This window comes from Eleutherodactylus coqui, chromosome 9, assembly GCF_035609145.1.
Source record: "Eleutherodactylus coqui strain aEleCoq1 chromosome 9, aEleCoq1.hap1, whole genome shotgun sequence".
Classification (NCBI taxonomy): domain Eukaryota; kingdom Metazoa; phylum Chordata; class Amphibia; order Anura; family Eleutherodactylidae; genus Eleutherodactylus; species Eleutherodactylus coqui.
In genome coordinates, this window is record NC_089845.1 from 141170702 (window position 1) to 141190003 (window position 19302).

The 19302-nt window shown below is 40.3% G+C and overlaps 1 protein-coding gene across 2 annotated transcripts; it reads right to left on the reverse strand.

The window, feature by feature from the left end:
• Positions 1–8983: 8983 nt before the first annotated feature.
• Positions 8984–15204, reverse strand: MSC (musculin). Of its 2 annotated transcripts, none has more exons than XM_066578574.1 (2): positions 14670–15204; positions 8984–11730 (listed from the first exon to the last, which is right to left on the reverse strand). In XM_066578574.1, the coding sequence occupies exons 1-2, from the start codon at positions 15123–15125 to the stop codon at positions 11644–11646; spliced, it is 543 nt and encodes a 180-aa protein (XP_066434671.1). In that variant the 5' UTR covers positions 15126–15204; the 3' UTR covers positions 8984–11643. The 2 variants fall into 2 exon arrangements, 1 of the variants encoding a protein (XP_066434671.1); XR_010786635.1 differs by having other exon boundaries at positions 11648–11730; positions 14614–14757.
• Positions 15205–19302: the final 4098 nt, after the last annotated feature.

Sequence of the window (19302 nt, forward strand, 5' to 3'; positions counted from 1 at the left end):
GTTTAGCCCCATCAATCAGAAGAGCAACCAGTTTATGCTTAAGAGGATGGAAGACTGTAGAAGGGCTCCAGAGGAAGAGAATCTCTAGAGTTAAGCTAAGGTTTGGGGAGATTTTCCTTAGTGCCCACCCCATGTCACGCCAGAAGGGATATAGTATCGGGCAATCCCACCAAATATGAAGATAAGAGCCTATTCCTCCATCACATCTCTAGCATTTATTATGAATTGCAAGGTTGTGGTCATGAAGCCATTGCGGGGTCCTCTACCACCTCACCAAAAACTTATCCTGAGCTTCTTGTGACAGAATGCAGGGGGACAATCCGTATGCCGTTTTCAGAACAATTTCAATGTCTCGCTGTGAAAGAGAAATGTTCAACTCTCTCTCTCCCAAGAGACGGAGAGGGGAGATAAAGCTTCTATGAAGGGACGCTATTTTCCTAGAGGCGGACCCACCATCTCTATAGCCCTCTCAAAGAGGAAGAGGGGTCTGGTGGACTTGTAGGTCCCCAGGAAATCCCCAAACACTCTAGTCACATGAGCCGACTGTAGGAAAGAGAGGGCTTGAGTTGGTGCAAGGGATTGAAAAGCATTCTGCAGGCTTTTATGAGCTAGTAGTTGTAGGTGTTTAAAAGTCCTGTCCACAAACATTGACCACAGGCTTGCTGTGCAAAGATCAGATGCACTGTCCATGAGTCTGTACAGCGTGTGCAAAGGGGGATCAGAGAAGGTTTAGGTGCTATAGCCTCTCGCAATCTGCCCCAGGTCTCGCAGGGCCCCCTCAGAAGATCCCTCAGGGATCTATAAACATTTTTCTTAGGAAACCAAAGGTCCTCAAGGAGAATGACCCCATATGATTTTTCAGCTAGAAGATAAAGAAACCTATCTTTCTCAGGCTTGACCAGCAACATCCAGTAGCCAAGCTGGAAAGCTAAATAAAAGTCATGAACGCATGGCAGGCCGATTTCACCCTCTGAGCCTCTCTTTATCATAAGGCTATAAGCTAACCTCGGTGTCCTATGTCTCCAAACGTATCACTAAAAGCCGACCTGAGAATTTTGAAGAAGTTTGTGGGGAGGTAAATGGGAAGCATACGAATTGTATACAAAATTGCAGGGAGAACATAAGCCTTCAGGATATTTTTCCTGCCGAACTATGATATAATGGGTAAATCGTAGTGAACTGGATATGGTTTTCTCCAGCAGGTTTCGGGGTATTTTGTAGCTTCCAAATTGTGTAGAAGCAGTATGCGCACACTGACCAAGTCAAACACGAGGTATCAATCTCATGTTAAAAATGGCTCTTCTGGGAGAAACATCGAGACAGGCCCTTTAATTAAAAAGCATAACACCTGCCCTTTATGGGCGTTTAACAGATTACATCAGTAACATATATATATTCTTATTCGCTGGGTTATATAGAATTCCCCGCCTCCCCCCTGCCCACCTTCTCTCAACTCCAATGTATAAGCAAGTCTTTGTCTTACAAACATGTGCTCAAATCTGAAACTGAAAGTAGATATCTCTTTGTTGAAGAAGATTCTGTGTGGGGGATGGGGAGGACTGGGAAAACACTCAAGATGGACACGAGCAATGACATATAACACTGTGATTTAACTCTTTCCTTATGCAGCAGAGTTCCACATTAGGCTGAAGTCACAAAACACACATAATACGTCTAGTTTAGTACAAATCGATAGACATTTTATACTAACTAATCATCATGTCTATCACAGTAGGAAGGTAGGAGATTCTTCACCTTTGCAATAAGTGGAGTAAAATTAGACAAGTAAAGATCCTCAGCATTTTTAGTTAGCTTTATACCTATAAAATCTATCTCTGACTCCGACCAGGAGAAAAGAGAATTGGTCTTCATGGTTCGGCATCTGACTGAGGGTATAGAGATATTTAGCACCATTGATTTGGAGAAATTAATTTTAAAGATGGATAGGTCACCAAACTGTTCCAATGATGAAGTAAGCCTGGGGAGGCCCATCTCGGGGGATGTTATTAAGAAAACTATATCGTCTGCAAAAGTCGCAGTTGTGAGCACTTGTTTGCCCAGCTGCAGATCCTGAATCTCGGGGTCCAGTCTAACACTATGGAGAAGGGGCTCCAACGCAAGAATAAAAAGAGTAGCCAAAAATGGGCATCTCTGGCGCGTGCCATTCCTAATGTCAAAAGAGGGGGACAAAGTGCCGTTAATTTTGAGTCTAGCATATGGCTCTGCATATAAGAAGAAAATTGCGGCCACAAAAACAGGAGGGATCTTTAAATGTAGCAGTACTGATTGCATGTATGCCCAATCCACCCTGTCAAATGCCTTTTCGGCATCAGTGCTTACCAGTTCCAGGGGTATACCCTGTGACCAGGCAAACCGAGAGGCGTGTGAAACCCTAAGGGAATTGTCTCTGCCCTCTCTCCCCTTTATGAAGCCTGTCTGTTCAGGGTTTATCAAATTGGGAATGAGGTCCTCTAATCTTTTGGCAAGTAGTTTAGCCCACAGCTTAACATCTAAATCAATGAGGGAAATGGGCCTATAACTTCCGCAACTCTCCAGGTCCTTGTTCTCCTTTAGTATCAGTACGATGTGTGCCTCCTGGGCCTGTCTAGGGAGAGGATTGCCCTGGAGAAGGGAGTTGAAGGGTTCAGTTAGATGGGCCACCAAGGAAGAGCGAAAGGATTTGTAATATATAAGGGGAAGCAATCTGGGCCAGGACTTTTACCAGGAGAGGAATAGTCCAAGAGTCTCTCCACCTTCGCCTCGGAAACCGGGACTATAAGGGAGGTTACTCTTTCTTCATTCAGCTTAGGAAGGTTCAGATTCTTGAGGAAAGAATAAATTCGGGCCTCCACATCTAATATGTCGACTGGAGACAGTTGATCTCTGAGATTATAAAGGTGAGAGTAGAATTTTTGGAATTCTTTGACAATGTCTAAGGTGGCCGTAACCCTAGAACCCGAGTGGGTTTTAATTGAGTTGATATGATTTTTTACATGTGCCTTCTTTATTAATGCAGACATGAATTTGCTCCCCTGGATACCTTGAGCATAAACTACTTGTTTGAAATAAAGATGCTTTCTGTTAAATTTCGATTCTAGGGATAGCTTTAATTCCCTCCTCAGGAAAGACAGTTTCTTGAGATTATCTCTGCTCTGTGAGAGTTTTGCTAGGTATTCAAGTTTAGCTAACTGTGATATTTTTTTATCAATTTCTTTTTGTTGACGTTTTTTGACCCTAGAGCCCAAGGCAATCAAAAGGCCTCTCACAAACGCCTTATGGGTCTCCCAGACCACAGGTGTTGCTTGTCCTTTAGAAGAATTTAACTGAAAAAAGCTCCTCTATGTGTTTTTTAAGATGGGTTTTATCTTCCTGTGAGTCTAAGAGAGAAGCTTTTAGTCACCATATCCACTCCCGAGGAGTAACCTGGAGAGGTCGAAGATCAACATGTAGAGGTGTATGGTCAGAGATTGTAATGGGGTCTATGTTAGCTTTCACCAAGGATGGCAGCAGACTCGTAGAAATGAAAATGTAATCCAATCTCTAAAAAGAGGAGTGGACTTGAGAAAAATAGGTATAGTCTTTAACAGAGGGGGAAAGGAAACGCCAAGCGTCCATGACATTCAGCTCCTGTAGGCAGCAAATTAATTTCCTAAGTTTCACCTGCGACACCTGGGAGCGACCTACTGATGAATCCAACAGGGGATTAGGAGTGACATTGAGGTCGCCTCCAAGCAAGATAGGGCCCACTGCAAAGTGTCCGAGTGAGTCCAGTTGCTTGACCAGCCAGGAAACCTGATTGGAGTTTAGGGCGTATAAGTTAGCTATAGTTATCTTAAAATTGTTGATGAAACCTCTCAAAAGGAGGACCCTACCCTCTTCGTCAGAATATTTGGTGTCACAGCAGAAAGTAATAGACTTATGAAATAAAATTGACACTCCCTTTGAGGCAGACGTGGGATGTGCACTGTGGAACCCTAGTAAAAAATGTCTTCCAGGTAAAGATAAACATTTACCTCTCTTTAAATGTGTCTCCTAGAAAGCAATTTTGGTATTATACCTTTTCAGGAGAAGTGCGGGATTATGCCTTTTGGAAGGAGGATTCAGGTCTCTTGTGTTGAACGAGGTGAGACGGAGAGAACCCCCATGTTTAGATCAGCGCAAGAGCAAATAGACCACTATCAGGTATGTGGAAGAAAGCAGAAATGTTAGAAGAAATGTATTCAACTGCGGACCACTCCAGAACTATTGTGCACTCCTCAGGAATAGGAAAGAAAGGAAGGGAAAAGACAATCAAGGAGAAACACTAAGGATGGGAGAGACAAAGGTAAGGGCAAAACACTAAAAAGATCAAATAAAGAAAAGTAAATATAGTTCTAAGCAAATCATCCCAGAAAATATTTGGGAGGATTCTCTAAAACCGAGAATGCCACCAAAGTTGGTAGGGCGAGATAGCTAATTTGCAGAAGAGCAGATTAAACTAACAGCACACACGGCCTGGTCTGACAGGTACAATCTAGGACCAATAAAACATAAATGAGAACCTTTAGATAAACCTATAGTTAGAGGGAAAAGATGGAAAAATAGGACTTATGCAACAAATTCTCGTCTGCCCCACCAAGGGAGCAGGGAAAGGCAGTCCTCCAGGGGCGAAAACAAGAGAGGGCATAGTCCCGGTATCATCAGAGCTGCCACGGCCGGGTTCGAACAACCAGAAAGAAAGAAAAGTCCCATATGGCTAAGTGCTGACAGTCCACCACCAGGGCTGTCATGCTGTCGCTTCTGTGCTTCATTTGCTTTATTTTATTTATTTCCTGTTAGGGAGTCATCTTACCTACTCTTTACAGCAATAGACTCTCTAGAATTAGCATTATTAGGGGAGTCTAACCTATTTAGTTTGGTAGGACTTATCTAAGTCTACTCAGGGAGTTATCTAACAGTTAGCGGTCGGCGCAATTGGTAGCTCTTTAGTTATGCGTGCTATTTGGACCTTAACCTACTAACTATTGACTGTAGGGATCACGTTATCTATGCTACTATCTGAGTTTGGCTGTGAGATACATTGTTCACACCAGTATTTAAGCACGTAATCTATGCTACTATCAGTGATTGGCTGAGAGCTATATGGTTTACACCAGGTTTTCATGTCTAAACAACCAGACGTGAGAGTAGAGTATTGAGTACGTGTAGTACTCGCTACCATATTTAACTTAGGGACTCCTTCATCTGTAGTCCGCTGCAACTAATTGAATGTTAGCCTCCTCCCAGATTAAGATAGCTGGAGAGAATCTTAGCCCCTGAGGAGCCCACCCAGTGGGCGAAACGCGTTGGGAAATTTTGAGGGCTTACTCTATGATATGCAATGATATTTTGCATGATTATTGGAGAACGGTTTACAACAGATCCACAATAATCTGGTTGATTATGATTAATTAAAATCTATGACCCGTTGGTCATCCAACTAGCCGTTACCTTGTGGGTTACAATTCTGTTCACGAAGAATTATATACCAACAGTCGTATCATAAATATCACTGACTCGTTACTATGATCAGCCAGTAAACCCACCAATCCTACTATCTACTAGTAAAATATATGTTTGTCTGTTTGTGTATAAGTTTTTAATGTATACTTAATAAAAGGTAATTTTTAGCATCTTTAGTTTATGGGCCCTACCTAGTAAGCTACAGTAATTGTTCTTGGGACCCCTCTGCCACTGTGAAGCCATATGGCTAAGTGCTCCATAGTCAACATAGGCAACATAATGAGAAATCTTCAGGCGCGAACAGGGCTCAGGTGTCGCCCACTGGTGCAGCCTCTTTGCTCCTTTTCTTTTTATTTCTTGGGGATTTGCTGTTCCCTGCTAGCTGCTAAGCCTCCAAGGTTTCCAGGTTGGGGAAATTAGGAGGCTCTAGAAGCGGGAGCCAGCAAAAGCTCTATTGGCTCGATATCCAGGAGCTGCCAGCAGGATTGCAAGTCCTCCAGTGTTCTGATGTTTATTTTCCGCTCCCTGTGAGAGATCCCCAGGCCAAAAGGGAGGAGCTAGGTGTACTTGATGCCATTGGCCTGCAGTGCATCTAGTAACGGGCGCAAAAGCCTGTGTTTGGCCAGAATAGAAGGAGCTAAGTCCTGGAAAAATTGGAGGGGGGCATCAGCATATTTTAAGTCTTTATGATTTCTAGCCGCCTTTAAAATGGCAAAAGCATCCTGGAAGGAGAGAAGTTTGCCCACAATGTCTCTCGGTGGTTATGTGGATGCAGGCGAGGGTCTGAGCGCTCTGTGGATGTGTTCAATTGAGATTGTGGCCGCTCTCTATGCACCCAGCGTGTTAGCAAAGATTTCATTTGCTATCTTAGGGAGGCTATCAGCAGCCCAAGACTCAGGAAGCCCTTTGATGCGGACATTGTTGCACCTGTTCCGATTCTCCAAGTCATTCTGATGATTAGGGCAGGTGAATAAGCTGATCTTTTAGAGCTTGCATCATCCCCATAGAATGTGAGGTGAGGGTGGCTGATGATGACTCTAAATCTTCTACCCTGCGCCCCATGTGCTTTAGGTCATCGTTGATCTCTGCAAGATCGGACAGGACAGGGTGCAGGGCTTTCATCATAAGCTCCTTCATGAAGCCCCTGGAGATGGTCTCTCTCTCCTCCCCTTCAGAAGAATCCCCCTCCTCTCTCTCCTTACTGTGTGTGGCAGTGGAGTCCCTCATCTGCACCATCTTAGGTGCAGCGTATGGAGAGCGGGCGCACAGTTCTTTTAGATACCGCTGCATGTCGGCTTGTCCTCAGTTAGCCCACGGGGTCCTCTGTTCCCTTCTCTCTTCCATTTTCTTCATTTTTAGCAAAAATTAGCAGCTGGAAAGGTCCCAGAAAGAGCCGCGCTGATGGAGCTCTGTGCTCAGGCTAACATCAGGCTCAGCGGTCAGGCTCCGCCCCCGAGATGAGTTTTTAACATTAGAAAGTCCCATTGACAATCGCGTTAAAAAAGCGCAGCGATATTGCGTAAAAAAAATGCGCAAGAAAGACGCAAATGGGTATTCACCCTCAACCAGAGCTGGGTGCTGGATATTCTTCTCTCCAACTGCTACATTTTGTCTGCGAGTCCACTTCCATTGCTCAGCTATCCCACTCACTTAAGGAACACATGTATTTTGTATATCCCTGCTCCAGTCCCATTAAAAGGGCAACTACCTTCAAATCACCACAGTGGTGCCAGCTGTACTTGTTATACTCAATGGAATTCAGTAGCTGCTTTAAATGAACTATATGAAACTATATGAAATACATTTAGAACGAGAGACAATAAAAACTTTCCATGGTCATATTTGTGTTCAGCACACCAATATTCTACAGATTTTAAGTCAGTAACAATTTCAGTGTTGACCAGTGTTATAGCTGAAATTGACATAAATTGGTAGATCACATAGATTTTTTTTTAATGGCGCATGGGAGTCCCACGATACATTTAATATACTTAGAGGTAGGTGCTTCCTAATATTTTAGGTGCACCTACTGACAGCAGGGCTGCATACATACTCACATAGTCTCACCAGTTTCCTACAATCTGGCGTGCATGCTGACAAGTCATATAGACAAACAGTGATTAGCCGCAGCGATCACCTCGGCCAAGACGTCATAACGAGAGGCAGGGAGATCAGCTGGGAAGCAGGCTAGACTCTTCAGAGAAACATGGAGAAAGTGCAGAAGGTGAGGACCCACTTTTTGTTTTTTGGTCCCAATCTGCAATGGCAAATCCATAAGCAAAAATTTTCACAAAAATGGCTCTGATTTACTGATACGGAATTCCTTGTGGATTTGTTGCGGACAATCCAGCTACATTTAGCACAACAAATCTGCCCTGCTTGAACATACCCTAAATAAGCCTCACTATGTAGAGACCATATACACTTTAATGTATCTCCAAGGGTGGTTAATTCCAGCAATATAAGACAATCACAACCAAATATGAACATGTATAGATACATAGTTAAATGCCATTCATATAGAGAGAGGTGGAAACTGCTAATCTTGAAGAGTAGGAAGAGGAAAAATCTGCTTAATTGTGAAGACACATTCCATTATCTTATCCTCTGAAAGCAACATAAAGAGTGTAGTGTAAATATGCTGAGGCAAGCAGAGTTATCGGTAACATAACATCCACCAGAATCTACCATTACATCACTACTTTCCAACAACCTCTGTATTTGGATTCTTGCACTCAACGCAGCTAAAACTGTTTTGATTTCTAGTTCTTCCTTCTGAAGTCTTAAGACAACGCAAAATTCTTATGGGGGTTATGGCTTGGTAACCAAAGCATTATGAGATATTTATCATTCCATTCCTTCAGTTTGGATCAACAGAAAATTCAGGTCATGAGGTCATGTACTGTATATCTTACTAACCGTAATGTCCATGTATATGGGATGGTGGTGGGGTGAACAATAGCCCTTTTTAATGCTCATTCCCATTCACTGCTCCATATAAACATGTACAGAGATCCTTTCAGGCTAACATGTCAGTAATCTATGAATGGAAAGCAACATTTGAAGAAATACATTGTTTACTGATTATATACAATTTAATCCTAAACAGAATTTCTTCAGACACATGAAATACAAACACTTTGATACATGAACCTCAGTTAGGTCAGTTTCAGATGAGCGTATTGTAACACGTCCGTAATAGGGATCCGTATTACGGACATGTCATAGATGACATTACAACCGTATGCCATCAGTATTTGCCTCTGTTATTGTTTTTGTATTCTACTGGGCAAATACTGATCTGCACTTGCCCAATAGAAAAGAATAGCAATACGGAAGCAAAAAATAAGTCACGCTACCTAAAAAAACGGCCTTGAAAAATACAGCACTGTGAGTAGATACATAGATTTACAATAGATCTAACTGCAAAACACAGACCAAAGGAGGAGCTAACATACGCTTGTCTGAAAGCAACATTGTATCACTTTTGTTATGTAGTGTGTCACAGAGAAACATAACATCAGTCACTAAGCAATAAGAGGAATCACAGAGTTTGTTTTTAGTTTCAATAGTTTATAGAAAAATAAAGAATTACTTTCAAACAGTGCTGAGAAATAGACAAACAAGAGTAACATAGAAAGAAACACCTGCCTGGAAAGTACAGAGGACGTTCATCAGCAAATACTCTACATTAACTTCTGCATTAGACTAAATTCACATACAGAGATTTAACACATTTTTGTGGCATTTTCATTGACATTTTTATGTGTTTTTTTTCACTGATATGGCTTTATAGTTAGCAGAAAAATATTGGAAAGTCTACAAACACATTATTTTTTATTTTTTATTTTGCTATTTTTGTTGTTTTTTAGGCTTAAAATGCTATGGGTATGGTGTTTTATCTGGAATTTTTCCCATAGGCAACTCTATAAGATTTCAATAACACCAGTAAAAAAAACACACATGCCTGTACAAAATATTACACAATTTATAAAAGCACCACCAAAAATGCTTTAATATTAATACTGCAATTGTTTGAATAGATTTGCTAAGTTTAAAAAAAAAACAAAAACGCTAAGACCAGTGTCACACGGGCATACATACATTTATGAACATATTTATTCCACTTACTTGCGCAACGGATATAGAAAATTTGCGCCTGCAAGTGCGTTTTACTGTACTTTTTTATGCACAAAAAAAACCCCCAAACCATACTCTTATTTATTGAAATGGGAAATTAATGTAATTAGTCCAATATCTGATATCTACGTGCGCAAATGCGCAGTTGAATAGATCATGCTGAGTATTTCTTTGTGGAAAAACGAAATATACGCTTAAAATACGCGCATGTGAACGAACCCATTGAAATCAATGTGCTCTACTGACTATGTATTATGCTTGCAAATTTTGTGCACTCGAAACGCTGTGTAATTTGTTCTTGTGACACGAGAATTAAAAAAAACAGCATTTAAAACGTAATGCATTGCTCTTTTTTTACAGCTCTGAAGAAAAACAGAGCACGAAGGACACCTGTGTTGCCATGTACAGCTGTCTAGTTAAACATAAACTATTTCAAATGTGGCTGAAATTTTGATACAATATTTGCAAAAAGTTATTTCAGATTTAGGGTGACGACCCACTACAGTTCTTTTTCTGCAGGGGTCTATGGGACTTGTTAATGTTAAAATCGTGATCACGCAAAATCGTGATTTGGCAGTAAATTACGATTTTAACATTAACAAGTCCCATTGACCCCTGGAGAAAAAAAAAACGCTGCGAATTTCGCAGTGAAAAAGAACTGTAGCGGGTAGTCACACTTATAATTAGCTGTATGACACTTTTATTTAATAAATACCTTTAATGTCATTGTGAAATGTAATTACAACAATTAAAGAAGCATTGTACAGTCAGTAGAGTTTAATAGGTGGACATTATCTCATATGGTGATGCAGCAGAGCTGAGTTTGTCCCAAGTAGTTACGAGGAGTTTGTTGTTTGGCACAAAATATATTACACTCTTTTATATAGGACTGTAGGCAAACCTACTTAGAAGTCTTTCACATTGGACGGAATCGGGATGCATGACGAAGCCAAATCCTCAATTACGGAATTCCTCATCAAAACCCGCAGGTAGAATTGCAGATTTTGTTGTGGAGTTGTAAGCAGGTTTTAAGCCATTTTCGGTTCTGCATCAAAATCCGCAGGTAGGCTGTTGGTTGTGCGGAATTTACTGTGGCTTGTGGTGCATCATGCAGCCTATTCCGTCCCGTATGAAGTAAAGATTTTAACTGATACGGAATTCAAGCCCTATATGGATAAGACTTTGATGCATAAATGTCCGCGCAGACTCATTCCGCCCAGTGGGAAAGCACCTGTAATGGGATTTTTTTTTAAATTGACATTTAAATTGTGACTATAGATCTGACCATTTTTATTGCTTTCAGGCTAGGGCTAGACAAGGATTTTGGCCATGACATGATGTTGCTGTGTACAACAGTGATTTGGGCAGCACATCTTGCATCACAGCCAAAATGAACGTATAGCCTTAGTCTAAGAACATCAGGAAAGTTTCTGGGGATGGTGCTCGTATATGTCATACCCAGATTCATATAAATCCCCACAAAAATATCACATACACAACTGATACAGAATGATACGGTGATTAGATGACGCTTGAGCTCTGCTACATCCATACTGTCTTGCATGTCTCACTCAGCTCTGCTGTTATCCACTTTCTTCAGTATTAACTCTTGTTAAGCTATAAAAAAGTATCAGCATTTCTCACAGTGATAAAAAAAAGAAACAACATGTAAAAGTACAAGATATTCACAGTCATATATAGTCACACAACATCTAGAAAAATATATTATATATTTATTATCTGCTTTATAATACTGCTTGGAACAGGAATGCTGCTTCAGACATCACAATGTATATATGTAGATGGTCTTCCTTCATATCATATTTGGAGTGCATTCAGGACTTTAAATCCTTTTTAGTTGACATAAAATGTCCACTGAACTGGTATAAATTCATAGCTAAGTGCACTTTTTTTAAAATACTGGAAATTAAAGTCACGCGATGCATATAGTCCTTGACATTAGTGATCAGTATTCTTGGTAAGGTTCATATAAGAGATAGGATGCAACAGAGAGAAACTCTTCTAAGCGGTGGCCCCACAAAGCCTAGTGGATACATTAACTTCTTTGGGATCACATTCCAGTCTTCCCGAAACCACAAATGGCCATGTCTGTAAAGAAGGATTAGACGTTATCAAATGACAGTTGGAAGTATTAATGTATATTACACACATTATCACGTTACATGCACAGAATCTATACAGGCAAATCTATTTTCCTCATTTGTTTTGTGTTAAAACATTAAAGATAGATAGATAGATATGAGATAGATAGATAAATAGATAGCTAGATATGAGATAGATAGATAGATATGAGATATATAGATAGATAGATAGATAGATAGATAGGGACATATGAGATAGATAGATATGAGAGAGATATGAGATAGATAGATAGATAGATAGATAGATATGAGAGAGAGAGATGAGATAGATTGATAGATATGAGAGAGATGAGATATGAGATAGACATATAGATAGACAAATAGATAGATATGAGATAGACATATAGATAGACAGATAGATATGAGATAGATAGATAACTAGATAGATATGAGAGAGAATTCACGTTTCCAGTGAAAAAAAAATATGCGCGCTGTCCAAACTATTTTGAGAGAGAGATAGATATGAGAAAGATAGATATTAGATAGACAGATAGATAAATAAGAGATAGATAGATAAATAGATAGATAAGAGATAGATAGATATTGGAGATAGATAATGATAGATAGATAGATAGATAGATAAGAGATAGATAAATGATCAATAGATAAATAGATAAGAGATAGATAGATTATGATAGATAGATAGATAGATAGATAATGATAGACAGATAGATAGATTTGTAAAGTCCACTGAAAAAGTGAATGAAAAATATTAGACAGATGTAAGTCACCCATCACGTATGTCCAGGGTTCTGTGATCCCATAATTTCCTATGGGAAAAGTTTTGGGTCCATTGGCATTTGTTGTGACGCTGGATACCTTGCTGCACCAAGCAGAAAAATATCACACGCAGCATTTCTATGTCTAGTTATGGATACCGGACTGGTGCACGAAGTGCACAACTTTCCTCTCCATTGTGTTCAACTCAGGGATAAGACAACTGGATGGACCCAATTGATGTATGTGAACCCTTCCCAAGGCCACTTTTATGTGTATATTGGCTCTGTATTTGGTCTGTGTTTTGTGGACTGTAATACGGAGGTACTATAAATCTATGTATCTATTCACACGGCCGTACTCTTCACAGATGTTTTTTTAAAAACGCAGCATGACCCATTTTTGATGCATTTGCCTCCATATTGCTGTTCTTTTCTACTGGACAAATTCAGATCAGTATTTACTCAGTAGAAAGTAATTATAGATCAAATACTGATGAAATACTGATGGCATACAGTTGTAATGTTATCTATAACACGTTGTAATACGGATCTGTATTAGGGACGTGTTGCCATCCACTCGCCTGAAAGTGACTTAGACAGTAACTTCAGCTGCTGGTATTATCTTACCTAGCACTTTAATACACATGGAAGGAAATAAATAGCACAAAATGCTGTATCAAATTTCTATCAATTTAGTTATGTTGTTGTTCTATCTGTTGCAACATCTAAACATGTTATGAAATACAAATAGTATTGTAAAGAGAGAAATAAATGTGAACCAATAATAAGGCACATTCACCAATTTTCCCTTTAGTTCACAGAAATCACTGCAGTTGCACAGTTCACAGTTACATGTAATTTCATATAATAATCAGAAATTTTAAATACTATGTATCATATTATAGTCAATGCTGTTATCGATATGAGTGACTATATTGATTCTTGTGCCCCTCCAGATTGGTTGTGTGCATGGTAGATAGATAGATAGATAGATAGATAGATAGATAGATAGATAGATAGATAGATAGATAGATAGATATGAGATAAAATATAGATAGATATGAGATAGTTAGATATTAAATAGATAGAGAGATAATGAGATAAATAGATAGATGTGAGATAGATAGATAGATAGATAGATATGAGATATTTAGATATTAGATAGATAGAGAGATAATGAGATAGATAGATAGATAGATAGATATGAGATAGTTAGATAGATATGAGATAGATAGATAGATATGAGATAGATAGATAGATATTAGATAGATAGATATGAGATAGTTAGATATTAGATCAATAGATAGCTAGATATTAGATAGATAGTTATGAGATAGATATTAGATAGATAGATATGAGATAGATAAGAGATAGATAGATAGATAAATAGATAGATATGAGATAGATAGATAAGAGATAGATAGATAAATACATGTAAAATATGCATTAATATTTGTAAAACATAAAAAATTGCAGTAACTATAGTATTAGGGTGTATTTACATGGGACAGTGCAATGTTGGTCAGAGAAACTCAGCCCCATATTGCTCTCGTGAACCCGCAATTTTTGAATGCGATTGCGATGCTCTTCGCGAGAAAAAGGCATTTCATCACTGTACTTGCAATATTTACGTACATGAAAAATTCATGTTCTCCCAATTGTGAAAACAGAAAATCACATCAAAGTCACATGAAACTAACATTTACATGCCAGCACGAGACAATTACTTTTTTTTAGCTCCCATAGGAAAAAACAGGCGATTCTTGAACAGATTAGGATAAATAGGACATGTTGCATTTTTTCTATCTTGCAGCATCACTGCGAAAATCATGATAAGAACCTATTATTAAAAATAATGTGTTTATTTCATATGCGACTTCTGTGTATCTAACAATGCACAGAAAGTGCGCGTGAAACTGGCCAGTGTAAATACACCCTAAAGCTTCTGTCATACACAGCAGACTTCTTCTGAACATACAGTAAACAATATAATTGAGCACAGTATAGAACTAAACTTGTTGGAACTCAGTGGGGTCACATCAATCAGAAAAGTTCTGTATCACATATAGTAGACATCATCATGCACAGAAACACTCAGCATTGTCCATTACCATGATGCAGCCCTTGAAGCCGACTGGTGCTGGCTGTATGGGAGCTTCATTCTTACCAGGTTGACAGGATGCACATAGCTATTGTCATATCTGTCGTCCTGCAGTAGCTGCCTGAGATGGGCAATGTAGCTGGAGGCTAGTCTCAAGGTGTCCAGCTTGGAGAGCTTGGTATCAGGGGGCACCCAGGGCAGGCTGGTCTTGAGCCTGGAGAAGGCTTTGCTCAGCACTCTCATGCGGGCTCTCTCCCTGGCATTGGCTGCATTTCTTTGGGATTGCTTGCATTCCTTAGATGACCTAGGGACTTGTTTCTTGTCTGGGCTCTGTTGACTCCTGCACTCCCTCTTCTTCTTGCCAGTGGAGGTGTCAGCAATGCCATCTTCTTCTGAGTTGTCAGTGGAGTGGTCCAGCAGCAGGTCACTGCATCCTGCTCCTCCTGCAGACTTTCTGTACTGAAGCCCCAGCACTCTCAACTCCAGCAGATCCTCAGTGTCACTCACAGACCCTGTGGACATGTCTTGTCCTGTGCCTTGTGTGATCAAGCTGATGATCACAATGAGTAGTAGACTAGTCACCTACACATAGTTCTAGACTGTTGCACTACTTGCTCTTACTTATTCCTGAATGAGACATTTCAGCAATGCAGCTATATAGCAGGGGGAGTGTGGGAGTGGGTCAGTAGGGAGGTGGCAATGACACAAGGAGGTGGTGGGCTTGCTATATTAACTCTTACATCTGCAGCATCTGCAGCTGAGCATTGGTATTGGTTACATCGTAAAGCACATTAGTTTCCCATTTCAATTTGCAGGTGTCTCATTTTTGTTGTGTTCAGTACTTTGATAGTTCCAAGAGATGACATCAGTGCAGGACTTCTCTGGAAGGGTATGTCATTTATAATGTACTTTAGGAGATTAATGCTTTCAGCCAGGGGTGGATTATATTTTATTCTGATGGAAGACATAGACAGAGATAAAATACAACAAACAAGAAAAGAATAGAAAATGTTTAAATGTTATTATAGCACTGAGAATAACAGAGCAATTAAAGCAGTTTAAGTACATAAACCAATGAAGTGAGAATAATAGATGATGATAGGGGAATTAATAAGGCAGTCTATGATTTAGAGGCTTTTTAGCTAAAAGTACTTAAAGTATAACTGTCATTTAATGTTTTTATTTAATGTACAGAATAAGCAATTCTAAGCATTTTTGCAATATTTTATTAGACTTTTCTATACATTTTTTTGTTACATCCCCTCCTGCTATACAGCATCCATACTCACCTAACTACATAGCAGAAGGAAGAGCTCCAGGCATAGCCGTCCCCATATACTAGGGTATTGATAAATATCTCCATTATATTTTTAACGAGATTGACTGCTACGCAAACATAAAATGTTTCAAAAGTGGTTGTTATGAACTTCTAAATCTGCTTGGTTAGGTGATTATTTAGAGTGTCACTTTGTATTTGAAGCAGATATCTAATATAAAAAGCCTACAGGTCTCTCTGCTTGTCTGTCTCTCACTCTGTTTCTTTCTCTCTGTTTGTCTGTCTCTCTCATTGCCTGTCTCTCTGTCTGTTTGTCTCTCTCTCTCTCTGTCTCTTTCGTTGCCTGGCTCTCTCTCTGTTTGTTCTGTCTCTCTTTCTGCCTTTGTATCGCTCTCTCTGTCTGTCTGTCTCTTTTGTTCTATGTCTCTCTGTCTGTCTGTCACTCTCTGTCTCTCTCTTTCTGTCTCTATTGCTCTCTCACTGTCTCTCCATCGCTCTCTCTCTGTCTCTCTATTGCTTTCTCTGGGTCTTTCAAATGTGCTCCCTCTATGTCTGTCTATTGCTCTCTCTGTCTCTCTATCACTCTCTCTGTCTGTCTATTGCTATCGTTTTGTCTGTCTATCACTCTCAATCTGTCTATCTGTCGCTCTCATTCTGCCTGTCTGTTGCTCTCATTCTGTCTATCGCTCTCTGTGTCTGTTAATCTCTCTCTATTGCTACCTCTCTATATTTGTCTCTCCATCACTCTCTCTCTGTCTGTCTATTGCTCTCTCCATCTATCACTTTCCCTCTGTGTTTCTCTGTCTTTCTATCACTCTCTCTCTCTCTGTCTTTCTGTCTCTGTTGCTATCTCTGTCTCTTTATCATTCTATCTTTCAGTCTGTCTCTCTATTGCTCTCTCTCTGTTTATCTATCACTCTGTCTCTGTCTGTTTCTTTATCACTCTTTCTTTCTGTTTCTCTTTTGCTCTTTGTCTGGCTCTCTATTGCTCTCACTATCTGTCTGTCTCTTTATCGCTCTATCTGTCTCTCTATCACTCTGTTTGTCTCTCTATTGCTCTCTCTGTCTCTCTCTCTCTTTTTCTCTATCACTCTCTCTGTGTCTCTATCGCTTTCTCTCTGTGTTTCTTTGTATCTCTTTCGTTCTCTCTCTGTTTGCTTCTCTCTATCATTATCTCTCTGTCTCTATCACTCTTTCTCTCACCCTCTTCCTCTCTATCGCTCTCTGTCTGTCTTTCTATTGCTTTCTCTGTCTGTCTCACTATCTATCTTTCTTTCTGTCTATCGCTCTCTCTTTGTCTTTCTATTGCTTTCTCTCTGTATTTTTCTGTCCCTCTTTCGCTCTCTCTCTTTCTGTTTCTCTTGGTCTCTCTATCGCTATCTCTCTCTGTCTCTACCACTCTTTCTTTCACTTTCTCTCTCTGTCGCTCTCTCTCTCTGTCTCTATTGCTCTCTCTTTGTCTCTCTATCAATATCTGTCTGTCTATCGCTGTCTCTCTCTTGCTCTTGGTTGGGCAGTGTATGGTACAGCTTAGCAGTGGATGCTGTGTTGCTTAGCAACACTTCACTCATTCCAGCGCATGCCTGAAGCACAGCCGCGCCACCCATAGACTTAACATTGCAACTTTCACTCTGCCTGACAGTCCCTGAGTGTATTTAACTGACATTTGATGATTTTACGGCACCGTTGAGCATGTGTGTCATCTAATGACCCCAACATCATAAACCAAAGTTACCGCAAAGGGGTCAAAGTGTTGTGCAAGAAAAATCATGTAGGCTTATTTATATTAGATATCTTGTCTTAAATTCTCGATCCCCAGGTGCTGTGTAAGGGGAAGCCATTCTGTTGTGACATAATACAGTTCACCTGATGCACTGACATCCTTGCAGTACATCAAGTCTGACGGGAAGTAGGCGTTGTAAAATGGAAGAAGCTATCAGCAGCACAGAACATCTTTTCATACAGCACTCAGGGACAGAGCATTTGAGTAGGGCTAGGCATTAAATGGAACTTGTCACCTGTAAACTAAGTTACAGTCCTGTTAGACAAGGTGACAGGAAGTGGAGTGCTTTTTGACTCACTCCCTGGTTCCTGTGGTGCCCGCCACTGACAAAAATCTGACTTTTTTCAGCCCTCTTTGTGCGCTTTCCTATAGGCGTATGCTTGGAACTTTGAAAAGAGTCAACTTTTCATCTGGTGTGTAGACTTCAGTAGCAGGCACCACAGAAACCAGAAAGTGGGTTAGTATAAGAAATACAACACCCAGCTCCCTGTCACTTCGCCTAACAGAGCCATAAATTAGTTTATGATGCTATAGGGCAGTTGCACACGAATGAGCCGAATTCCTCATGTAGGTTCCCACAGTAACAAACCAGAATTTGTTTCATATTTTAAGATTCTTCAAAAAAGCCCCCGTTTCCTGTGACGACAGCCTTGCACACTTTTGGCATTCTCTCAATCAGCTTAATGAGGTTAGTTTTTCAACAGGTAAGACTTGTCAAGAGTTAATTTGTGGAAATGTTTGCCTTCTTAATATGTTTAAGGTCATCAGCTGTGTTGTGCAGAGGTTGGGTTGGTACACAGTCCCATAAAGTTTTTAGCCCTATTCAACTGCTGTTCTAATCCACATTATGGCAAGAACCACTCAACTAAGTAAAGAGAAATAACACTCCATCATTACTTTAAGACATGAAAGTCAGTCAGTCCAGAAAATTTCAAGAATTTTAAAGGTATCCTCATAAAAAACAATAAAAGGCTATGATTAGAGATGAGCAAGCACCAAAATGCTCGGGTGCTCGTTACTCGAGTCGAACTTTCAGTAATGCTCGAGAGTTCGTTTCGAGTAACGAACCCCATTGAAGTCAATGGGCGACTCAAGCATTTTTGTATATCGCCGATGCTCGCTAAGGTTTTCATTTGTGAAAACCTGGGAAATTCAAGAAAGTGATGGGAACGACACAGAAACGGATAGGGCAGGCGAGGGGCTACAGTGAGACCCCCCCCCCCCCCCCGCACTGTCAGCATAAAGATCGTTCTCCTCTGCCACAGCTGTAACAGCTGTGGCAGAGAAGAACGATGTTAGCCCATTGAATTCAATGGAGCCAGCAATACAGCCGGCTCCATTGAAAGCAATGGGCTGCCGGCGATCGCGGGATGAATTGTCGGGAAGGGCTTAAATATTTAAGCCCTTCCCTGCAATTCATCCAGAAATGTGTAAAAATAAAAAATATATATATATACTTACCTGGTCCCGGCAGACGGAGTTCAGCGCGGCCGGCGGCAGTCCTCCTGACCTGCTCTGAACAGCTGTGAGTAGTATTCAGCAGCCGGGGATTTAAAATCCCCGCTTGCTGAATGAGCTGCCTCTGATTGGTCACAGCCTGACCAATCAGAGGCAGATCTCACTCACACACCCATTCATGA

What these genes read in the sequence shown, in the direction of transcription:
- MSC (XM_066578574.1), bottom strand. Translation starts at nt 15,125, where the DNA reads ATGTCCACAGGGTCTGTGAGTGACACTGAGGATCTGCTGGAGTTGAGA. An exon ending in ATGTGCATCCTGTCAACCTG is followed by an intron (nt 11,731 to 14,669) that starts GTAAGAATGAAG and finishes CCTTCTTTACAG; the next exon opens with ACATGGCCATTTGTGGTTTC.